This window comes from Xiphophorus maculatus, chromosome 21 (assembly GCF_002775205.1).
Source record: "Xiphophorus maculatus strain JP 163 A chromosome 21, X_maculatus-5.0-male, whole genome shotgun sequence".
NCBI lineage: Eukaryota > Metazoa > Chordata > Actinopteri > Cyprinodontiformes > Poeciliidae > Xiphophorus > Xiphophorus maculatus.
In genome coordinates this window covers 4644769-4663849 of record NC_036463.1, presented here as the reverse complement: position 1 = coordinate 4663849, position 19081 = coordinate 4644769, and the positions used below count along the sequence as shown (strand labels likewise).

Here is a 19081-nt window from a genome sequence, read left to right as displayed (position 1 = left end):
TTTATAGAAATAATAACTTTTCAAGGTGTTTTGTTTTCATAATTTTTATAGAAAAAGTTGCACCTCCGTGGTGTAAAGGTGTCGCTGGTCCGGGTCGTGAATCTGCACAGCGCTTGAAGTCTTCAACTCGCCTCAACTCGTTAGCGTTTATCGTCATGGGCTGGGAGGAACTGAAGACTGAAAGCGCCACACAGCAAAGCCTCGTCTGCAGCTCCGCAGGTTCCGGTTAGCAGTGAGAATTTTCCCCCGCCGTCACAACAAGTCAGCCATCAAACAAAACGAAATGTCTCAGGCTGGAAAGTGACAAGTTGAATGTCTGAGCGACAGCCTGAGGGAGACGCAGATAAGAGGAGCGAGCGACGAAGGCTGGGGAGCGAAAAGGTCATCGCCAAAGTGCGCCACATCACACGCTAATCAAAATCAAAGCTGCGTTACCTTTAGAAGATTAAATATAACTCTACATCTCCATGGTCACCTTTGCATCGCCTGCTTGTTCTCCATTCATCTTGCAGTTTTTACTGCACTCTCGTTTCATCGTCAGTCCCAAATTCCCAGGTCCATCCCGTCTTTAATCGCTCCATCATGACTTTACACTTTCACTTCTGGCACTTTTCCCTGCACCTCATATTTCTTCACCTTGCGACTACTGTAGAAAAAATATTCTGAAATATACTCACTCAGCTTTTTTTTTTTTTTGTTTTATGAAAAAAAAACACGTTTCTGAACTCTTAATTGTTGTATATAACAGGTAAAGTTGGTTCAACTTGTAAAAAACGTGACAATACAGAATCGTCTCATATTTGCAAACAACTACTAATTTAGACTTGTTGGAGCTCGGCGTCCTGCAGTTTGCCGACAATGACTGTCATTGGTTTTAGCTGTCAATTTGTCAACATAACTCACAAAATCTTAAATTATATATAACAAAACAGAGACGCAGTGCTTTGCTGCTAATTATCAACCTTGTCAACAACAACTATACAACAAGGTCAAGAAGAAGTTTTAATAAACAGAATATAGTGAGAGTAAGGACAGTAGGTCATTTATGCTAGCTTGACTTTGAAAATCTTACATGTAGATGTGCTGTGGAATTCAGTGTGTTTTGGTTTAGTTATTTTATTTTTTTTAAACGGCAACTCTCATACCAACTCTGACAAGTAATTAGTAGAGCAGGGGTTTAAATTAGCTAATCAACCACCGCACTGCAAAAACACAAAATCTTACCAAGAATTTTGTTCTCGTTTCTAGTGAAAATATCTTATTACACTTAAAATAAGACATGACCAACTTAAAAGCAACTTTTCAGCAAGACATAGGAGCTTGTTTTAAGTAAGTAATTCCTTAATATTGATGAAAAAGTACTGGTTCAATTGGCAAATAAATTTACCTATAACTTGGGGAAATGTCTTGTTATAAGTGCAATAATCTGTCAATGGAACCAGTACATTTCATCAATATTAAGGAATTGATTACTTATAACAAGCTCCTATGTCTTGCTGAAAAGTTACTTTTAAGTTAGTTTCTTATTTTAAGTGTACTAAGATATTTTCACCAGAAACTAGACCAGAAATATTTGGTATATTTTTGGTGTTTTTACAGTGTGGATGACTTCCTGCAATCTGTTCATAATTTAAAATCCTCCAGTGTGACAAATAAAATTATTCAGCAAACAAGACTGAAACAGATGTAATTCACAGTGATGTGAAAAACTAATTTCCAATTATCATAAATGCTTGATGGCAGGTTTCTGTTTTTTAAATTAATTGAATTGAACTTTAATTTAATTAATTTAACTCTGGTTTTATTTGTTTTAAAATAACATTTGGGGTATGGAAAAGAAAAGAGGAGTTTTAATCATATGGCGTTTCACATACATTGTGCCAAAAAAGTTAAGTTTTCTCACAAAGATCAAAGCATTAAAACTACTGTTGGTGCAGAAATCTTCAGTCTTTCCTCATATTGATTATTTGTTACTATTACTTCATTTGAGTTTATTAAATTACCAAAGATGTAAAGTCTGATTTTAGCCTCAAAGTGATTCCCAAAGAGCTTTTAACTGGAAACTTTTCAACAGTTGATGATCAGATACAGGATGATGCATCTCCCCTGTGTTTTCTTTTCTGATCCTTCTCTTTTTGTTAAGATATGAAGCACAGATGTTGTCCATCTGTATTAGATATTAGATTGATATCTAAAATACATCTTCTTTAATATGCTTCTACTCTACTTACATATTAAAAGTAAAAAAAACGTATCTATTTCAGGTCGGTGAACGCACCAAGTTGCGCTAACTAAAACACTCTTCGGTGTGGAAGTTGCTCAGGAGGGAAAAATGTACAAAACATGCTTGAGGCCATCTAAAATAACCATGGATTTCCTGTGGAGGCACGTCAGCTATTAGTTAAGGCTGCTACATCAGAGTTAGTACCTAACAGTAAGGGTTCGGGTTGGCAAGTGTGAATGCGCAATCGAGACCAAAAAGTGAACTCTGGTCTGTCTACAAACCTCAGTGGTATAGCTTTGAATGCATATGTGAACATCGAGTGGACAGGATCCGCTCCAAAAGCATGAAGTGAACTACAGTGCAGGGCATTCTGGGTAAATAGAACCAAAACAAACACAAAAGTCTAGCCCTACAAGGAGAAATGGTTTGTGATCTTTTACCAAAGACAAAAACAGAAATCTTACAACTGCTAAAATTTGAATTTTTTGTTTATATTTTGTGAAGAATGAAGTTGTGCTCAGTGTCTTCTTCAGAGGTTTTCATGGTGTTTCCTTCAGAGGTTTTTGGTGCGAGTTTTTTAAAGAGTTTGGATCATTTAGCACAGTGCAGTGTGACTGGAGCAGCTGAAAATGTAACAAATATTGCAACTTTGGTCCCCAGTAGTACTCAGCGTAACAAACTATCAGGTGTGAAAACACCTCAAGTCTCAAGGAAAAATCAGAAAGAGTTAAAACCACTATAAGCAGGTCAGAGCTTCACAAAAACCCCAGATTGGAAACAAAATCTATGAGCTCTAAGTTTCTAGAAAGTATTTTCTTAGACATACAGATGATACAAAATCTGCAAAACTGGATTTAAGAGAATAAAAATAAACTACTGATGGTACGTCAACAACAAAACACTTCTCTTTTCCAGCAGCCATTGTACAGACCATACAGTGGTAAAACCAGCTGAGCAAATGTGCTGGAACTCAGCATGGGTTGTTAGGTAACGGGAGGAACTCAGGTTGGGTTGCTAGGTAACGGGCGGAACTCAGGTTGGGTTGCTAGGTAACGGGCGGAACTCAGGTTGGGTTGCTAGGTAACAGCAGAGTGCCGCGCAAATATGACTTAATTTGTACGTTTTTGAAACAGCTCGTTTTTCAGACACCAAAGAACATTAACTTACTGCCAGAAAACGGCTGGGTGTTTTTGAGCACCTGAGCGGTTTCTAAAAGAAGTCGAGGCTCAAACGGAAATACAAAAATGTGCAAAACGTGAATTTTCAAAAACTTCAGGTCCCCTTTAACACTAATTTGTCACTTAATATAGTGAAAACAAACATCTGATACCTGACTTGAGAGTAATTACGACTGATCCAGCTCATGTACTCTGAGTAATTCCTGCATCCGTTCCTCTAAATTGGTGTCCTTGCAAACCATGTTTAATGAAGAAAGAAAACCAATTTCTGTGACTCCATAGGAGAAAACACACTAATTGGTTTGGTAACATCAACAAAGTCCTAAAGAGAAATGTGCAAACCTCGTCTAAAAATGTCCGGAGCTGCAGGACACCAGCACCTCTCTCTGCAGCAGGATGCATTAAGAAGGACACATGCCACCCAGCATAAAGGCCTTTTCATCAATGGGAAGCACTTGTGCTGCATCAGCACCTGGACACACAGTTTTCATCCCCAGGCATTTCTGAACAGCACAACCTATAGACAAATACTTACAGTAGGAATCTGTTTAAATATAAATACAGATTCAGAGTGCAGAAAATTATTTGTCTTATTTTTTTGCAGTATCAATGAGAGTTCACACCTTTAATGGAAACAAAAATGTTGAGAAAAAAGTTTCCAATAAATTATTTAACTTATTGCCTTTCTTTAGTTCACAGATTAAAATATTAGATTAATAAAACATTTTCAGCCCTGCAATAACTGCAGAGAGGAATGGAGAAAAACATAAAACTGTATTACTGAATTACATTCTTGAATAAAGATATATAAACTTTTTATTGAGTAATAATAAAGGTCGGATTTGATATATTTTACAAGAAATCTAGTCAGTAAAAATATTGCTGTATCTTTAAAATTGTACTACGTTAAAGTGGAGGATGGCTATTCAAATAAAAATAAAAATAAAAATCAGCATGTTTTACTTATTTCCATAAAATTAACTCATTTAAACTTTTCTTCATCAAAAAAGAAGACATCTCCTATTGTAATGGGTTCATTTTGTTTATCTAGTCAATTTTTTCTTAACAAAAACTTTGATAGCAGTAATAAAATCTACTGTAAAAAACAGTATAAACAGTATAAAAGCCTGAAATCATACAAATCTAGACCTAAAATATTCCAGATAGTAATTTATCTTGATTTGTTGGTTTTATTCCAAACATTAATGTAAAACATATTTTGACTACAATAATGTTCTCAACGATTGTCCAAAATCAGAAAAAAAACACATTTAAAGCAAATGTAATTTTTCACCAAAATGCAATCTAAATCTTCTGAAGAATAAAAACCAAAGTAGTATGTCTTTAACATATCAAAACCAGCATATTATCCATTGAAAAGTGATCCATGATCAATTATCTGATCAAAATCAAGGTTGTCCTGTCAGCGCTATTCCTGTTTGTATTAATAAACTAATGACTGAAGATCTATTGATTGTGAAATCCTGCATGCAGTAAACACCTTGATGTTTGTGCTGCTTTCAATTAGAAATGAAAGCAGATTATTTCTCCTTTCTTTATCTCGTCTCCCTGCTCTCTGTCCTTGAAACGCTGAGCAGCCGTGCAGGCGGCGGGGTGTCGCTTCATGTGCGTCCTGCCTTAAAGTGTAAACAAAAACCCGGCAGATAGAAAGTGTGACTTCTGCTCGCTCCTCCTGCGGGTGTAAATCACACAAAAACTTAATTACTGGATTGGGTGTCACATAATTAGACCCCTTCCCCGCATTGACGCAGAAAAGATGCCTCTGAGATCCTTATTTTTGTCTTTTTCTAAAATCTAATTGTTGAAATTTATTTGATATTTCCAAAAGATATTTGAAGATGCACTTAATTAACGTGTTTATCTACACTGAGATAAACATCAGTTAATCAAGTGCAATAAAATTAGGATAAGAAAGCTGGATCTCGAGCCTTAAAGCTATTTGTGCAGTTTTGTGTTCTGGTTTCTAAAGCAGACATGTTGAAATTTTAGGAGAAATCATAAACGTACGCTAAAGAGCTGAGACAATACATGAAGAAACATGAAATAGATGGCGAAGGCGTAAAAACATCCAGGAGTTAATCTAAACTGGAATTCACTTGCAAAGATAGTTTTTTAATTACTCATCAATACATATGAGTATATGGATTTAAACTATATAATTAAATGTAGTTACTATGCACAGTGTAGTGGCAAAATAATACTTTTTTAAGTAAGTCGCGTACTGAAGTATTTCAAATGGGAACGTTTTTCAAGAACATTAGTTTGTAGCGCAGACATACAAATACCTAAAAAAATACATAATAAATTGTTTATTTCATAACAATTATCACAAAAATACCACAAAATAGCACAATAAAATTCTAAATTAATGATGTCCAAAGTGTGGCGTGAGGGCCATTTACAGCCCTCTGGGTGATTTTGTTTGGCCCTTGGTCCACAGTTCAAGAATGGAGTGAATTTGTAATCAATTTGATATTTTTACAAATAAAATCTGCTCACTTTTTATTTATTTAGCTACAAGGCAAAATCTTTTTCTGCTTTCATTGATTACACTTTACGTTGCTCAAACTTTGTTGCCAAACATGAAAAAGGGATAATAAATTCCAATAAAGTTTTGGAAATTAATACATCAACTGTGTGGAACCCAGTTTATATTTTATCACAATGATTTACAGATTCCTTTTCTACAAAAAATATACTACTTTGTTCTATTAAAATTTTGTCTTTTATTTTGTATATTATTGAAGCAATAAAGACAACAAATGTTTTAAAAAATAAATCTTTTCAGTTTTTTGTTTAAATTAAGAAGAGTATCCCTTCATTTCTCTTAATTAAAAATTTTTGGTCCTAATGGACTCCATAGTTTGGACTCCATATTGCAGATAAAGTGAGCGTCTCACCTGTTTGTTCATGAATATGTAAATAAAAGGGTTGACCACAGTGGAAAACTTGGCCAGCAGCGACGGCGTGACGCTGGCCGCCGGCGTCAGGAGGTCTCTGGGGCCGAAGGTGGCGAGCAGAGCGGCCACGCCGTACGGCAGCCAGCAGACCAGGTAGCAGACCACCATGATGACGACCATCACCAGAACGCGCTGCTCTCTGCGCCGCGTCACCACTGAGCTCACTCTGCGCACCTGCAGGACACAAGACTCTGACTCAACCCCTAAAATGCACTTTGATTAAATAAAGCTACTTGAACTATCAAAACACATCATTGTAGTAATCTTTCGTTTTGTTTACCATTCTGCCTGTCAGTTCAAGTTACTGTCTCTAATATCAGCCTGTCAAACTTAAAGTTGATTAAAACTCGAAAACTACGAACCAATCTGCCGCCACTGAGGAGATTTTTACTGACAAGATATTTGAAATAATTCAGATTGTTTCAGCTTAATCTTAAATTTTGCTCAAAAAGAGGAAGTTCAAAAAGTATAAAAATGTTGAGATAATGCAAAACAACAAGTATTATGATTTTTCAACGACTTTTTACATTTCCAGAGAATTTAAAAAAAAAATAGCAGATTTGTTTTTCTCCATATATCAGGTATTAATAGTGTCAAAACTGCAAAAGCAAAAAATCTAATTTCTAGCACAAATATCTTATTACACTTGAAATAAGACAAAACTAACTTACAAGTAACTTTTCAGGAAGATATAGGAGTTTGTTTTTATGAAAAAGTACTGGTGCCACTTGCAGATGATCTCACTTGAAACAAGACATAATCTGCCAGTTAAACTAATATTTTTAAGGAATTATTTACTTTAAAAAAACTCTTATTTATTGCTGAAAAATCACTTGTAAGTTACTTGTAGTACACTTGAAATAAAACAAAATTAAAACTATTTGCACTAGAAACCAGATTAAAAAAATACCTGGTAAGAGTTTGTGTTTTTGCCGTATGGCTGAATTCCTGGGGTTGCTAGGTAACGGCGGCGCGCTCGTCCAATGCGACTTAGCAACTTTGAAACGGCTCATTTTCCAGACATGAACTTATTGACAAAAGACAGCTGTGTAGTTTTTTTAAGCAGTTGAGATCCAAATAAAAGAACAAAAATGTGTAAAAAGTCTATTTTGTTTACTATTTTGTCCACTTTAAGGCTTTTTACAAAACTTATATGTATTGTAGGGGGTTGTTTAAATAATCTGCTTTTCTCTCTGAGACAAAGACTGTGAATCAGTTCTCTGTTTACATACAGAAATCAACCAGGACCAAACAGCCTGACAGAAACCTGATAGATCAATTATTGTACTGATCCCCTGAGATAAGAACCAACTGGATCTATTAGGACTTTTCTTGCTCCACCAAAGAGTTTCAGAGGCTGACATTTAAATCTGCAAGATCAGACTCTCTTCTGCCAGCATGAATCTTGCTTTCAGGAACGACCTAATGTTCATAAATACGGCACTATCGCTTTCATAAAATCAAAATCGGGTTTTGGTCCAACTCAGGCTTTCTTTAGAAACTCTTTCTCTCTCATCCAATCAGCTCCGTCCAACATCTCTTCCTATTAAAGCAGAAGTTTTTTTCCATCATGTCCGTCTTTGACAGGTCACCCTTTGACCGATTATTTTCTGAACTAAGTAACACTGTCGGTGTTACCCGGAGCAGCATGCAGCCTTTCAGTCAAGGTGACAGCTGCTGCGTCAGCTTAATGCCGAGCGAGTTCAAAGAATATTTCCACTTCCTGCAGGACACAAAGTTGGTTTTTAATAGATGCATAACCAGGAAAAACAACTGTATCTCATTCAGATGAGGGGCAAAGTGAGGTCAATAACAATAAGGCTTCTGGGCAAAGTCAACATCAGACAATAATGTGGTGAAGAGTCTGAAAGCAACAATCTAATTTTTGCTATATGTGTCCAGTGAGCAAGTGTCAAACTTAAAAGGATGTAAAAGCATAAAGTTTACAACAGAAAAGCTTTATTTTTGTGTGTTTTTATTAAACAAATAAACATTTTCATGATGAAATGACTTTAAAAGAATGTTGCAAAACACAAAAGATATGCATAACTCAAATATTTGTCAATACTGAATGCTTTAGAGGAGTCTTTCTAAAATCAAACTTTGTTTATTTTGTTCGTGGGTAACCAGGTTAAATGTCAACTTTGTCAAAACTCGTTTAATTATTCTTTGAATTTATTTTTGCTTAGTCAAGAAGCTGTTTCTCCAGATATTAATTGGTGTATCAAGCTCTGTTAGGCTGTTCTTGGCAGTTGGTGGTTACCATAGCGACCAGTAACAGACAGCTCCACCCCCATTTTTCTGTTGCCGTCGGTAACTGTGGCATGTATTAGGATCAGCTCTGTGTTTTCTTTACAAGTATTATATTTTAGACAAACGCAGTGTTTCATGAGTAAATTTGTTTATGTTTTGAAAATATTTTTAACTTTTATTATTAATGTTGTTCATTTTAGCTACCTTTAATTGCTGCTAACTGCTTGTTGGTAGATATTGCTCTGTAGTTTAAGGGTTATTTATTGTATGTTAACAACCAACCTGATTTTCTCTTTTGTTAGAATAAATACAGAGAATCTGAGTGTGTTTGTCAACCTACTGCAGTGGTTCTCAAACTTTTTTCAGTGAAAAATATATTTTTAGTCAAGTACCCCCTGACACAGGCAAAACATTTTTGGAATTAAAAAGAGGTACAGTGCTGTAAAATCACTGTCTGATTTATTAAAGCCAAACAACTTATATCAGTGAACCTGACAAATACATCCATATTGCAAACATTGCATGGTTAAACAAAAAAGAAAAACAGAAGACGGTGACCACCAGGAAGGTATAAAACCAGTCAAACCGTTTTATTTTAAAGGATATTGAAACTAAATGCTGAATATAAAATTCAGTGTATGAACACACATTTATATTTTATCGAACTTTTTACAAAATAATTTTTCCCAAGACTTATTATGAGGAGCCTACTGATTTTTTAAAGATATTTTGAAAAGCTTCACGTACCCCCTGCAGTACCTCCACGTACCCCCAGGGGTACGCGTACCCCCATTTGAGAACCACTGACCTACTGGACCTGAGACGAACATAGAAAAGTTACACATGAACATCTTCGTGACAGTTGAAATTATAGCAGAACCTTTTCCAACAAAACAAAAACTTGGAGTTTGCATGTTCTTCCTCTTGTGTGAAGCCTCTGGTTTTAACAAACTCAACAGATTATATCAGAGTCTGAAAAAGCCTGACAATATGAGAGTATTTGACCTGTTCAGGACAAAAAAAAGTGTTTGCTGTGTAAGCAGGAGATTATCTTCCCTGGATGTAACTGAGCACCTCGACAGCTGCAGGATGACAGCAGAAATGTGACGTTTCACACAAATACGCACCATTTACGATGGCAAAGCACATTTAAAATGCATAAATTTTCAGATTTTAATCCTGATCGTTTACCATCTTTTTTAAAGGTACAGTATCTCAGATTATTTTTATCCAATCCAGTAGTCAGTAGGTAATATAAAGTGAATGACACATGATTCTTATAGGAAGTTACAAATAGGTAACCTAAGTTGGGAAGATTGTCATCTTTATATGACAATATATACATGTAGATTTTAGAAAAAAAGTTCAAAAAAATAAAAAGTTTAAAAATGAATCCACCCAGCTGTTTTTTGGCAGTAAGTTAATGTTTTTTTGTGTATGGAAAATGAGTTGTTTCAAAAACCTCACGACTACTAAGTCACATTTGAGAGGTACTCCGCCGTTACCTAGCAACCCCAGGCGTCACCTAGCAACCCTAGGAAGTGAATCATTGTGTAAAAAACACAAAGTTTTTAGTGTAAATATCTTAATACATTAAATAAAACTAAACTGATCCACAATTAACTTTTCAGCAAGATTTAGGAGTTCGTATTATGCAAAAAAAAAATTCCTTAATATTAATATTAAAAAGTACTAGTTGCATTGGCAAATTATTTCACTTGTAACATGGTGGAAATGTCTTGTTATAAGTGAATTAATCTGCCAGGGGAAACAGTACTTTTCTATCAATATTAAGAGATTATTTTAAAAGTTACTTGTAAGTTAGTTTTGTCTTTTTTTAAGTGTACTAAGATATTTGCACTAAAAACTAAATCACAAATCCTTAAGATTTTGTGTTTTTGCAGTGATTTTAAACATTTTGACACTATTGGCACCAGATATACTGTAAGTGTTGAAGTGTTTTTGCAGTGTGGGTCAAATGAAAATACAAAATGAATCAACATTAGAAGAATGAACAAAACTACGGTAGAATGGCCAACAAAGAACAGAACCAAGAGGTTTAAATCTGGTTTAAATGCTGTTAAAACCTTCAGAGGTCTGTGAAGAAACAAATCTTTACAAACTTTTTTTTAGGTAAACTCAGCGATTAACTTGCTTAATTGCCGACACCATGAGTTTTTCAATTGCCATAATCTGTGTTGCTTCAAGAAAAAGTTTAATTTCCTCTTAGTTTGCCTCCTACCCTAAAACCAGAAACAAGAGAGACCCAAATAGAGTAATTAATAAAAACCCTGCTTGTCAGTTTATCATAGCTGTTTTGGTTCCTCTTTACACCTGCATGGATCCGTCAGCAGACCTGCCACCACTAACAAGAGGCACACTGAGAGACTCCTCGCTGCACCTGGCTCTGTTCTCCTCCCGTAATTAATTCAGATGGCGCGACCGACAACATGAGCGCAGCGCCGATTTCTTTCTGTCCCGTCTCCTCCGCTTCTGCTCCTCGTTCCCATTGACATCCATGACAGCTTACAGCAGATTGTGGATGCAACATTGTGCCTAACTTACATCAGCGAACTGGAAACGAAGATGATTTTACCTCTGCTGGTAGAAACTGGAGTATGAATTAAAGCTGTTTAATGAGAGATTCATCTGGATAACAAATCTGATAACGTCCTGTCTTTATCCCTCTATAAAATGCTGGGATTCACTGCAAAAACACAAAATCTAACTGAGTATTTTGGTCTAGTTTCTAGTGCAAATATTGTAATACACTTAAATTAGATAAAACTAACTTCTAAGTAACTTTTCTGCAAGATACAGGAGCTTGTTTTGAGTACATAATTCCTTAAGACTGATGAAAAATTATTGGTTTTACTGTCAAGATTATTTGGGACAAATATCTTATAATAAGGGAAATAATTTGCTAGTGGAATTTAGTAATTTTTCATCAATATTAAGGAATTATTGATTCAATAGTAACTTTATTGTTATTTGTAATATGGGGAAAATGTCGTGTTCCACTGGTAGATTATTTAATTTATGACCAATATTTTTTTTAACCAATATTAATGAATTATTCACTTAAAACAAGCTCCTATATCTGGTTTAAAAGTTGCTTGTAAGTCAGTTTTGTCTTATTTAAAGTGTAAAAAGATGATTTCACTGTAAACTAGATCAAAAATACTTAAGATTTGAGTTTTTGCAGCATTTAGGGTGTTTTTGCTTTTTTTTAAATTTAAGACTGATTTTAAACTCAAAGAAAAATGTGTATATATATTTTTCTTACAAATGAAAATCTGAAAAGTGTGGCATGCACCAGTTTTCAATGCAGTTGCAGCTCTTAGTCGTTCAGGGTTTGTCTTTTTTTTAATTCACCAATTAGTGCAAACAAGACAAACATTACAGACTTACAAATAGAGGTATTGATCAACACAATAACCAATTTGATAAAGAAATAAAATAAAATAAAATGGACCTGCGTGACTGTAGGTCTGCCATGTTGTTCCTAGTTTCTAATGTGACTGTTACAACACTTCATGCAGCCTCGGATATTTCTGCTTTCAAGGAAAAGGAATTTCTCAGTTATAACTTTATATTACATCCAGTTCTGAGAATCACTCATTCTTTAAAATTGCAACCTTGCAAATTCTTTTGAACGAGAGCTTTGTGCGAGATCAAATGAAGCACGGCACATAAACTGGGAAATGGACTGGCCAAATTAGTTTCTCATCCACTGGGAATAAATGAAACAGGGGACCTGCAAATAAAAAAGAAGCAAAAAAAAATAGAAGAAGGACCCAACTTGAAGTTGAATGATGCACAAAAAGTGTCTAAAAGATGTAATATATCATGCAAATAAAGAAGGTAAACAGATGTAGGAGATGGACGTGTTGAAATATGCCTCATTAAGTTGTCAACATGCAGACTGATCAGAATAAAGAAGAGATGCTGTAAACAAAGAGAAACACCTACTCAGCCTGAGGCAAAAGATTGTTTGTAGTTTGTCTATCAGCCAAAAAATGAACCTTCTCAACTAAAACAATCATATATGTTTTGACTATGGGACCCATAACCCATATATGTTACGGGTCTTGCCAGTGGAAAACTTCAAATAGAACGGATTCGTCATTAGCCATAAGAAAGTGACATGAAGGGGGCATAGTAAGCATGCAAAATAATTACAACTTTTTCACCTACATGCAAACTGGTATGTGTGTCACAAATGGATCCAGTTAAATAGAAAGTCTTGGGTGGAGACTCAACTTCTAAAACATACATCTATTTGAAACGTTTAGATCTATTATTTGTCGTATTATTTATCATTTATTGTGAAAAGTTCCTTGTCACTATAAGAATTTTTATTCATCATTTTCAAGACAAATTTGTCAAAAAAAATCTGACTAAAATGTTCTTTCTCCCCTATTTTTTTCCACAAGAGCATCAGAGAATATAAGTAAAATCAGAAATATGATTAAACAAAGTTTTTGTTGTCACATTTCTGTAAGTATGTAGTGTCCTGAAAAAGCTTAATTTGAACAGGAATGTTTTTCTAGAGCAACAAATGCCATTTGGTTACCTAAAAAATAAGTAATAAATATTTTTTAAATCATATTTTTTATCATTATTACAATAGTACAACAAAATATTGTTATAAATCCTAATCCACGTTAACAACTAGTTGCACTTGTTTTACTTTTAGTGGCTCTGAAGAAGTTTTTGCATCAATCAACAGTGATGCTAACGAACGAACAGAAACGTTTCTCAAACGACGAATATTTGCACGAACCATCTCAGTACAAAGAGGGAAATATAAAAACTCCCAATATAAACTAAAACCAAACCAAAACAAAGTGCTGATGTTTAATTTTTAAAATAATTTTGTCTGTTTTTGTTGTAAAAGAAACAGACAGAAATACAACCGACGCGTACCCCATCATCATTTGATGGCTACAACAGTAAATAACTTCAAATTTTGTTGTATCAGTTTTTGGTTTATGTTTCTTTTTGTTATTTACATAAAAGAAGTGATACGTTTGGGGTTTTTTATATACATTTTAATGATTTACGGAGGGGTAGTTTAGTTTAATTTGAGGGATAAATATTAGCCTTGTTTCTTTTCAGTCAAGTTGTTTTAATTGTTGCAGTGGTTTAAAGTATTGATAACAAATGATTACTGAATAATTATCTAATCAATCAATGTTGATATGACCCAAAATCTTTGAAGAAAGTTTCTTACAGCTTGCTTGAGTCGATGCATCACAGAGTTAAGGCAGTTACGACCAAACTGTGTACTAATACAGCACGACTCTTAAAAGTTCATTATGCCTCTTTCAACTCATGTGTGCTATTTCTGCAAATTAAATGCCATTAAAGACGCGTATTAATCTCCAAGCGGCTTAATGGGCGGCGGTGTCAGATGCTGTAGAGTTCAGGACCAGACAAACATGAATGTTGGCGGCTTTAATGGCTACGATGTGAAGATGTCGAATCTGATTCTCCGGTCACGGCATTTCTTAGATTTCAAGTTTGTCTCTTTGAATATTCCTGACTCTCTTATCAGATCTGCATTCAAACATGCTTTTGATGATTTACAGGTCATAGACAAGGTGGTGCACTGCTGGTGTGCCTTTCACTCACATCTAAATTAAAAATGTCTCATCTAAGCCAGAGCTGGTTTATTTCTAGTTGCGTTTCTTACTCTATGGAAAGACCACAACTGTAAAATTGTGTTTAACAACGTTTGCAGAATATAGACAAAGATTTGCGCACATTTGTAATGGAAACGCAGCTGCAGCGCAGTCACCTGGCAGCATCTCACCTGTCTGATTGTGAGCAGCAGCTTCCCGTAGGAGTAGACTATGACGGCGAACGGCAAGGCAAGGCAGAAGGTGAAAAGGCTGATGATGTAGGAGATGTTGTTTGGAGTTTGGGTCTTCCAGTCAACAGAGCAGGTGGTGCCGGGCCCCTCGGGGCCGTAGCGGCTCCAGCCCAGCAGCGGAGGCACCGTCCAGGCCACGGAGTACAGCCAGGAGAAGCAGATCCCTGCCAGCGCCGGCCGGAAGTCCCTGCCGTCCGCCATGGTGGGCGTCATCATGGTGCAGTAACGCTCATACGACAGAACGGCCAGGGAGATCAGGGAGACGATGCCTGAGGGAGGCAGGAAAGAAACTCATGTTGACCCGGTTCCTACAAGCTTTCCAGAATTTACCATGATTGATTGATGGACGGACGAACAGATAAACGAAAGGATGGAAGAAAGAATATATGGAAAAATAAATAGATGAATAGATGGTAGGATCTACTTCAGGATGGATGGATGAACGAACCAACAAATCAACGGATGGACGAATTAATAAAAAACTGATTGAGTGAATTAATGGTCGACAGACGAATGGAACATTGAACAGTGGATGAATGACTACTTGAGAATGGATGGATGGATGGATGGATGGATGGATGGATGGATGGATGGATGGATGGATGGATGGATGGATGGATGGATGGATGGATGGATGGATACAAATATTTTCCATATCCTTTATTCTTTTCCAGGCTGCCTGGGAATCCTGAACCAATGAAAATGCGTTGCTATGACGACGTCCAGGACCCAACACCAGACGGGTTTTCTCCCAACTGAAGCAACAGTTTCCAAAAGAGTGAATTATCAAAACCAAAACCGGAGCTGTTTTTATCTCATTCTGATCACCTTTTATTTTTACTTTCTTCCACGTTTCGTTCCCATGACAACCAATAGTAATAATAACCTGAATCATTTCCAATATCAGGTTTATGGTCATTTTCCCACCAACATATTCACCACTTTACCTTTTTCCTTTGTCTCTGCTGGAATAAATTGCCTTTACTTTGTGTAAATGGTAGAAAAATTTAATTCATGGAACAATATTCAATAAATTAAACCTTAATGTTGTGCATGTATCACACAGTGTTCAACTACAAATTAATGTTTCTGTGCTGTTAAACAGAAACATTTCTTTTTCAAATAATTCAACAGTTTCTAAAGCCTTCGGTGGATTGGGTTTTCTTCAGGCTATTTTCATTTTACATGGTTTCACAGCAACATAAATGTTTACAAATTTCAGCTCTTGTGAAACATTTACTAATTGTCTCAAAAACTAAACAGCTACAGGGGTTTGTTCAATGCCTTTACTTAGACGAACAAAACGAAACCAATAGAAGAAAGAGAATATATAAAAATATTAAATTATAAATATCATGATCCTCACCCACTGAGCTCCATGAAAAATACAATAATTGCTTCACAAAGGTCATAATACGTGTTTTTTGTTTCATTATAAAGATTTTTAAATGTAATTTAATATATTGTACATAGCAGTAAGAGTTCAATTAAGGTTTGTCTTTAAAACAAAAGGACTTAGTTGGCTGAAAAAAATATTATTTATCCCCTCTTAGTTTTGTTTTAATCAAACTTTTATATGTTGCACCACATAAACTACAGTAACCCATTGAGACGTGACTAATTACTTGTGTTAAAGTTTATAAAGTCACCTTTAGCAGTTGTAAATTACTGAATGTATTCAAATCAATGGAGGAGTTAATTGTTGCTGAGTAGAATAAGAGTTAATAAGAGTTAATCAGGCTGAAGTGCTGATTCAGAGGCACTTTACCTCGACTTTAATCACAGATATTCACCTCACCTTCCTGCCAAACGGAGGCTGATGATTGGCTAAAAATTTGGCGAGGCTGGAGGATGAGAATAGATAAAGTACAACATCTAAAGAAGAGAAATAAAAGTTTTTCATCTTTTTTTTTTGTTTTGCTCTCTTTCTGGTTATATATTGGGATTTTTAACTGCTTCCATCCACTAAATCTTTGCACATGATTTTATTTTGAATCATTAACTACAGCAATTTTCACTTTTATTTTTACCATTTTGGTTTTACAGAATTTGACTTTAATTTTTGTAAAACTGTTTAGAAAAGTATTTTAACTGCAGCTGCTTTCTGTTTATGATGTAATACTTTCTTTTTCACTCATGAACTGCTACTTTAGTTACTGCAACGGCAAATCCTTTTGCACCTTTACACGTTTAATTTTATTCAAATAAGCTTCAGACGGTCCAACAGAACTAAATGTGGTAAGTATGGTGTCAGCAGCTGCGTTTCCATTACAAATGTGCGCAAAAGTTTGTAAATATTCCACTAATTTCAGGAAAACAAAAATTCACAATTGTCGTGTTTTCATTAATTAAGAAACAAAATTAAAATCCCATGTGGATAAGTTTGATCACACAATAATACATGCCATACCATGATCCTCCAACTACTTCCTGTCATCTTCTCTGTGGTTTTTGCCACTAGTTGCATCCAGTTGTTGATCATGTGACTCGTGTGATATAAAATATTTTAAAAAAACTAGAGTTTAATTCAAAATTGGTGTGTTTCATATAATTCCGCAATTATATGATAAATGGAAACATCTTTTGTAGCAGAAATGTGAAGATCAAATCTTGTTGTGTTTCCCTTGGGTGCGTTTTTGCTCAAACACACCTGAATCAAAGAATGGTAACTTTTGTAAAACTTGCTGACATGCTAAAGAAATCATTTGTTTCGTGTAGGAAAGTCTAACACGATCTCTGGATTTGAAGGTTACACAAAACGGAAGGAAGAATGCAATAATGGCATTAAAAAGACAAATAAACAAAAAATAATGGCAGGAATTCATCTCGCCATTAATGGGTAAACAGATGAGAGAAACATTTGTGTGAAACTTGCCCACGGTGCTGAAGTGGGTGCTCTGTGTTCTGAAGCTTTATCTCAGCAGCCGCCGGTTTTCTATTAATTTTTGTGACGATTGCACAGTTTGCACCCAGAGCCTGGTGGGAATACGGGTCCCTAATGCTGGCTCTCATTCAAACACGGCCCACTTTGATTCTCCAGCATGCATTTTAATAGGTTTTTTACCCAAGGCCTGATTCTTCATCCTCCAACTCAGGAAAGGTGTAGAATAGATTTATGGAGGGAATGAATGACCTAATGTCCCTGGACTGAGTCAGCAAACTAACTAAGCATTTTTCATTTTGGCTGCTGCTTCTTTTATCTTCACCTCCTTTCTGGAGTTTTCTTTCTCCTCATCTGTCTACTTTCTTTGCTCTGCTGTTTTCTTCCATTGTTACGTCTTTGTTTTATTTCTTTTCCAGATCCTGATTGTATTTCTGACAAATCAGGTCGTTTGTCAGAGTTTCGCTGCTGCTGCTTCCTCAGCACAATCTTACAACCATCTCCTGTAAATAATAGGTTTAGTGATTGATTCAGTGTCATAAAAGATTGATTTTGTTTACAAAATAAAGGTAAAATATTAAATAACTATGATTTTAACTGCTAGACTTATTTGTCTTTATACAAAGAAACAACTGAGTAAGGAAGTGAATCATAATAAATAAATTTAGCTGCTGAATAATCCTCAACTAATTTTTACATAACAGTGTAATCTCATTCATTTCTGTTAGGCTGTCTTAAAAACTATTCCTCATTAAAAGCCAAGTTATAAAATAAAATGACAAATTTGGTTTGCCTCCTTGTCTGTTTATGCAGCCGACCGCTTTTAAAGTGAAGTCAGCTACATAGAAGCGATATTAGGTAACAGATATACTAGCTGTAAAGGAGCTCATTGGTTGTTTTGACGTCCGTCATGGCGGAGTGGGCGGAGTTCTGGAGAGCGTGACGTCACACGCGAATAATGGAGCCATATCTCACGGTTAGTCTATTTCTAATAATTTCACTTTCTGTAATAAAGCCGTTGTTTGCTAATATGGGTCCACACATTTGGTAAAATGAGAGCTTGGCTGGGAGAGGGGGGCTTTTTATGATGCAACACCAGGAAGTGAAGGAACCCATCAGGCAGCTGATGCTGGATCTGTAAACTCCAATAACTGGAAACTTTTTTTTGTTATTGTTGTTTTAACTCTTGTCATAGTTTTAATTTGTTGGCTTGACATTTAATTGGTTTAGTTGTTTCTTGTACAATAGCATTTGTGTGTAATAATGCCCCAAGTATGTACTTTATATATATTGTTAGAGATCAGTTTTTGTTTATCCTGATTTTTATATATATATATATATATATATATATATATATATATATATATATATATATATATATATATATATATATATATATATATATATACTGTATATATGCATTTCTGTTCATTTTGTCAAGTATTTTTTGGTTAAATAGAGGTTTTTGTTTGTATACTGTTGTCCTTGTGCCTCACTGAGGCAGACAATTGCCAATTCAAGGTTTTTTATATAGCCCACTTCAAAACAACACCAACAGTAGAAAACAATTATTTCTTAACAAAGGATTTTTCTTCACTAAATAACTGAATTGAAGCTAAAGCCGTGATTCTTCTTATATTTTCAACATTTGGTTGTGCTACAGGAATGAGACGATCATCAATTTCA

General features: G+C 35.3%; 1 protein-coding gene across 3 annotated transcripts in view; it reads right to left on the bottom strand.

Moving 5' to 3' along the window:
* The window catches only part of LOC102232887 (opsin-3-like), a 34508-nt gene that overhangs the window by 9277 nt on the left and 6150 nt on the right, over positions 1 to 19081 (bottom strand). For all 3 annotated transcript variants that reach the window (XM_005805748.2, XM_023326017.1, XM_023326018.1), the window contains exons 2-3: positions 14455 to 14783; positions 6324 to 6557 (exon numbers count right to left, since the gene is read on the bottom strand). In XM_005805748.2, the coding sequence (XP_005805805.1) occupies positions 6324 to 6557; positions 14455 to 14783 (563 nt within the window). The remainder of the gene's footprint in view (positions 1 to 6323; positions 6558 to 14454; positions 14784 to 19081) is intronic.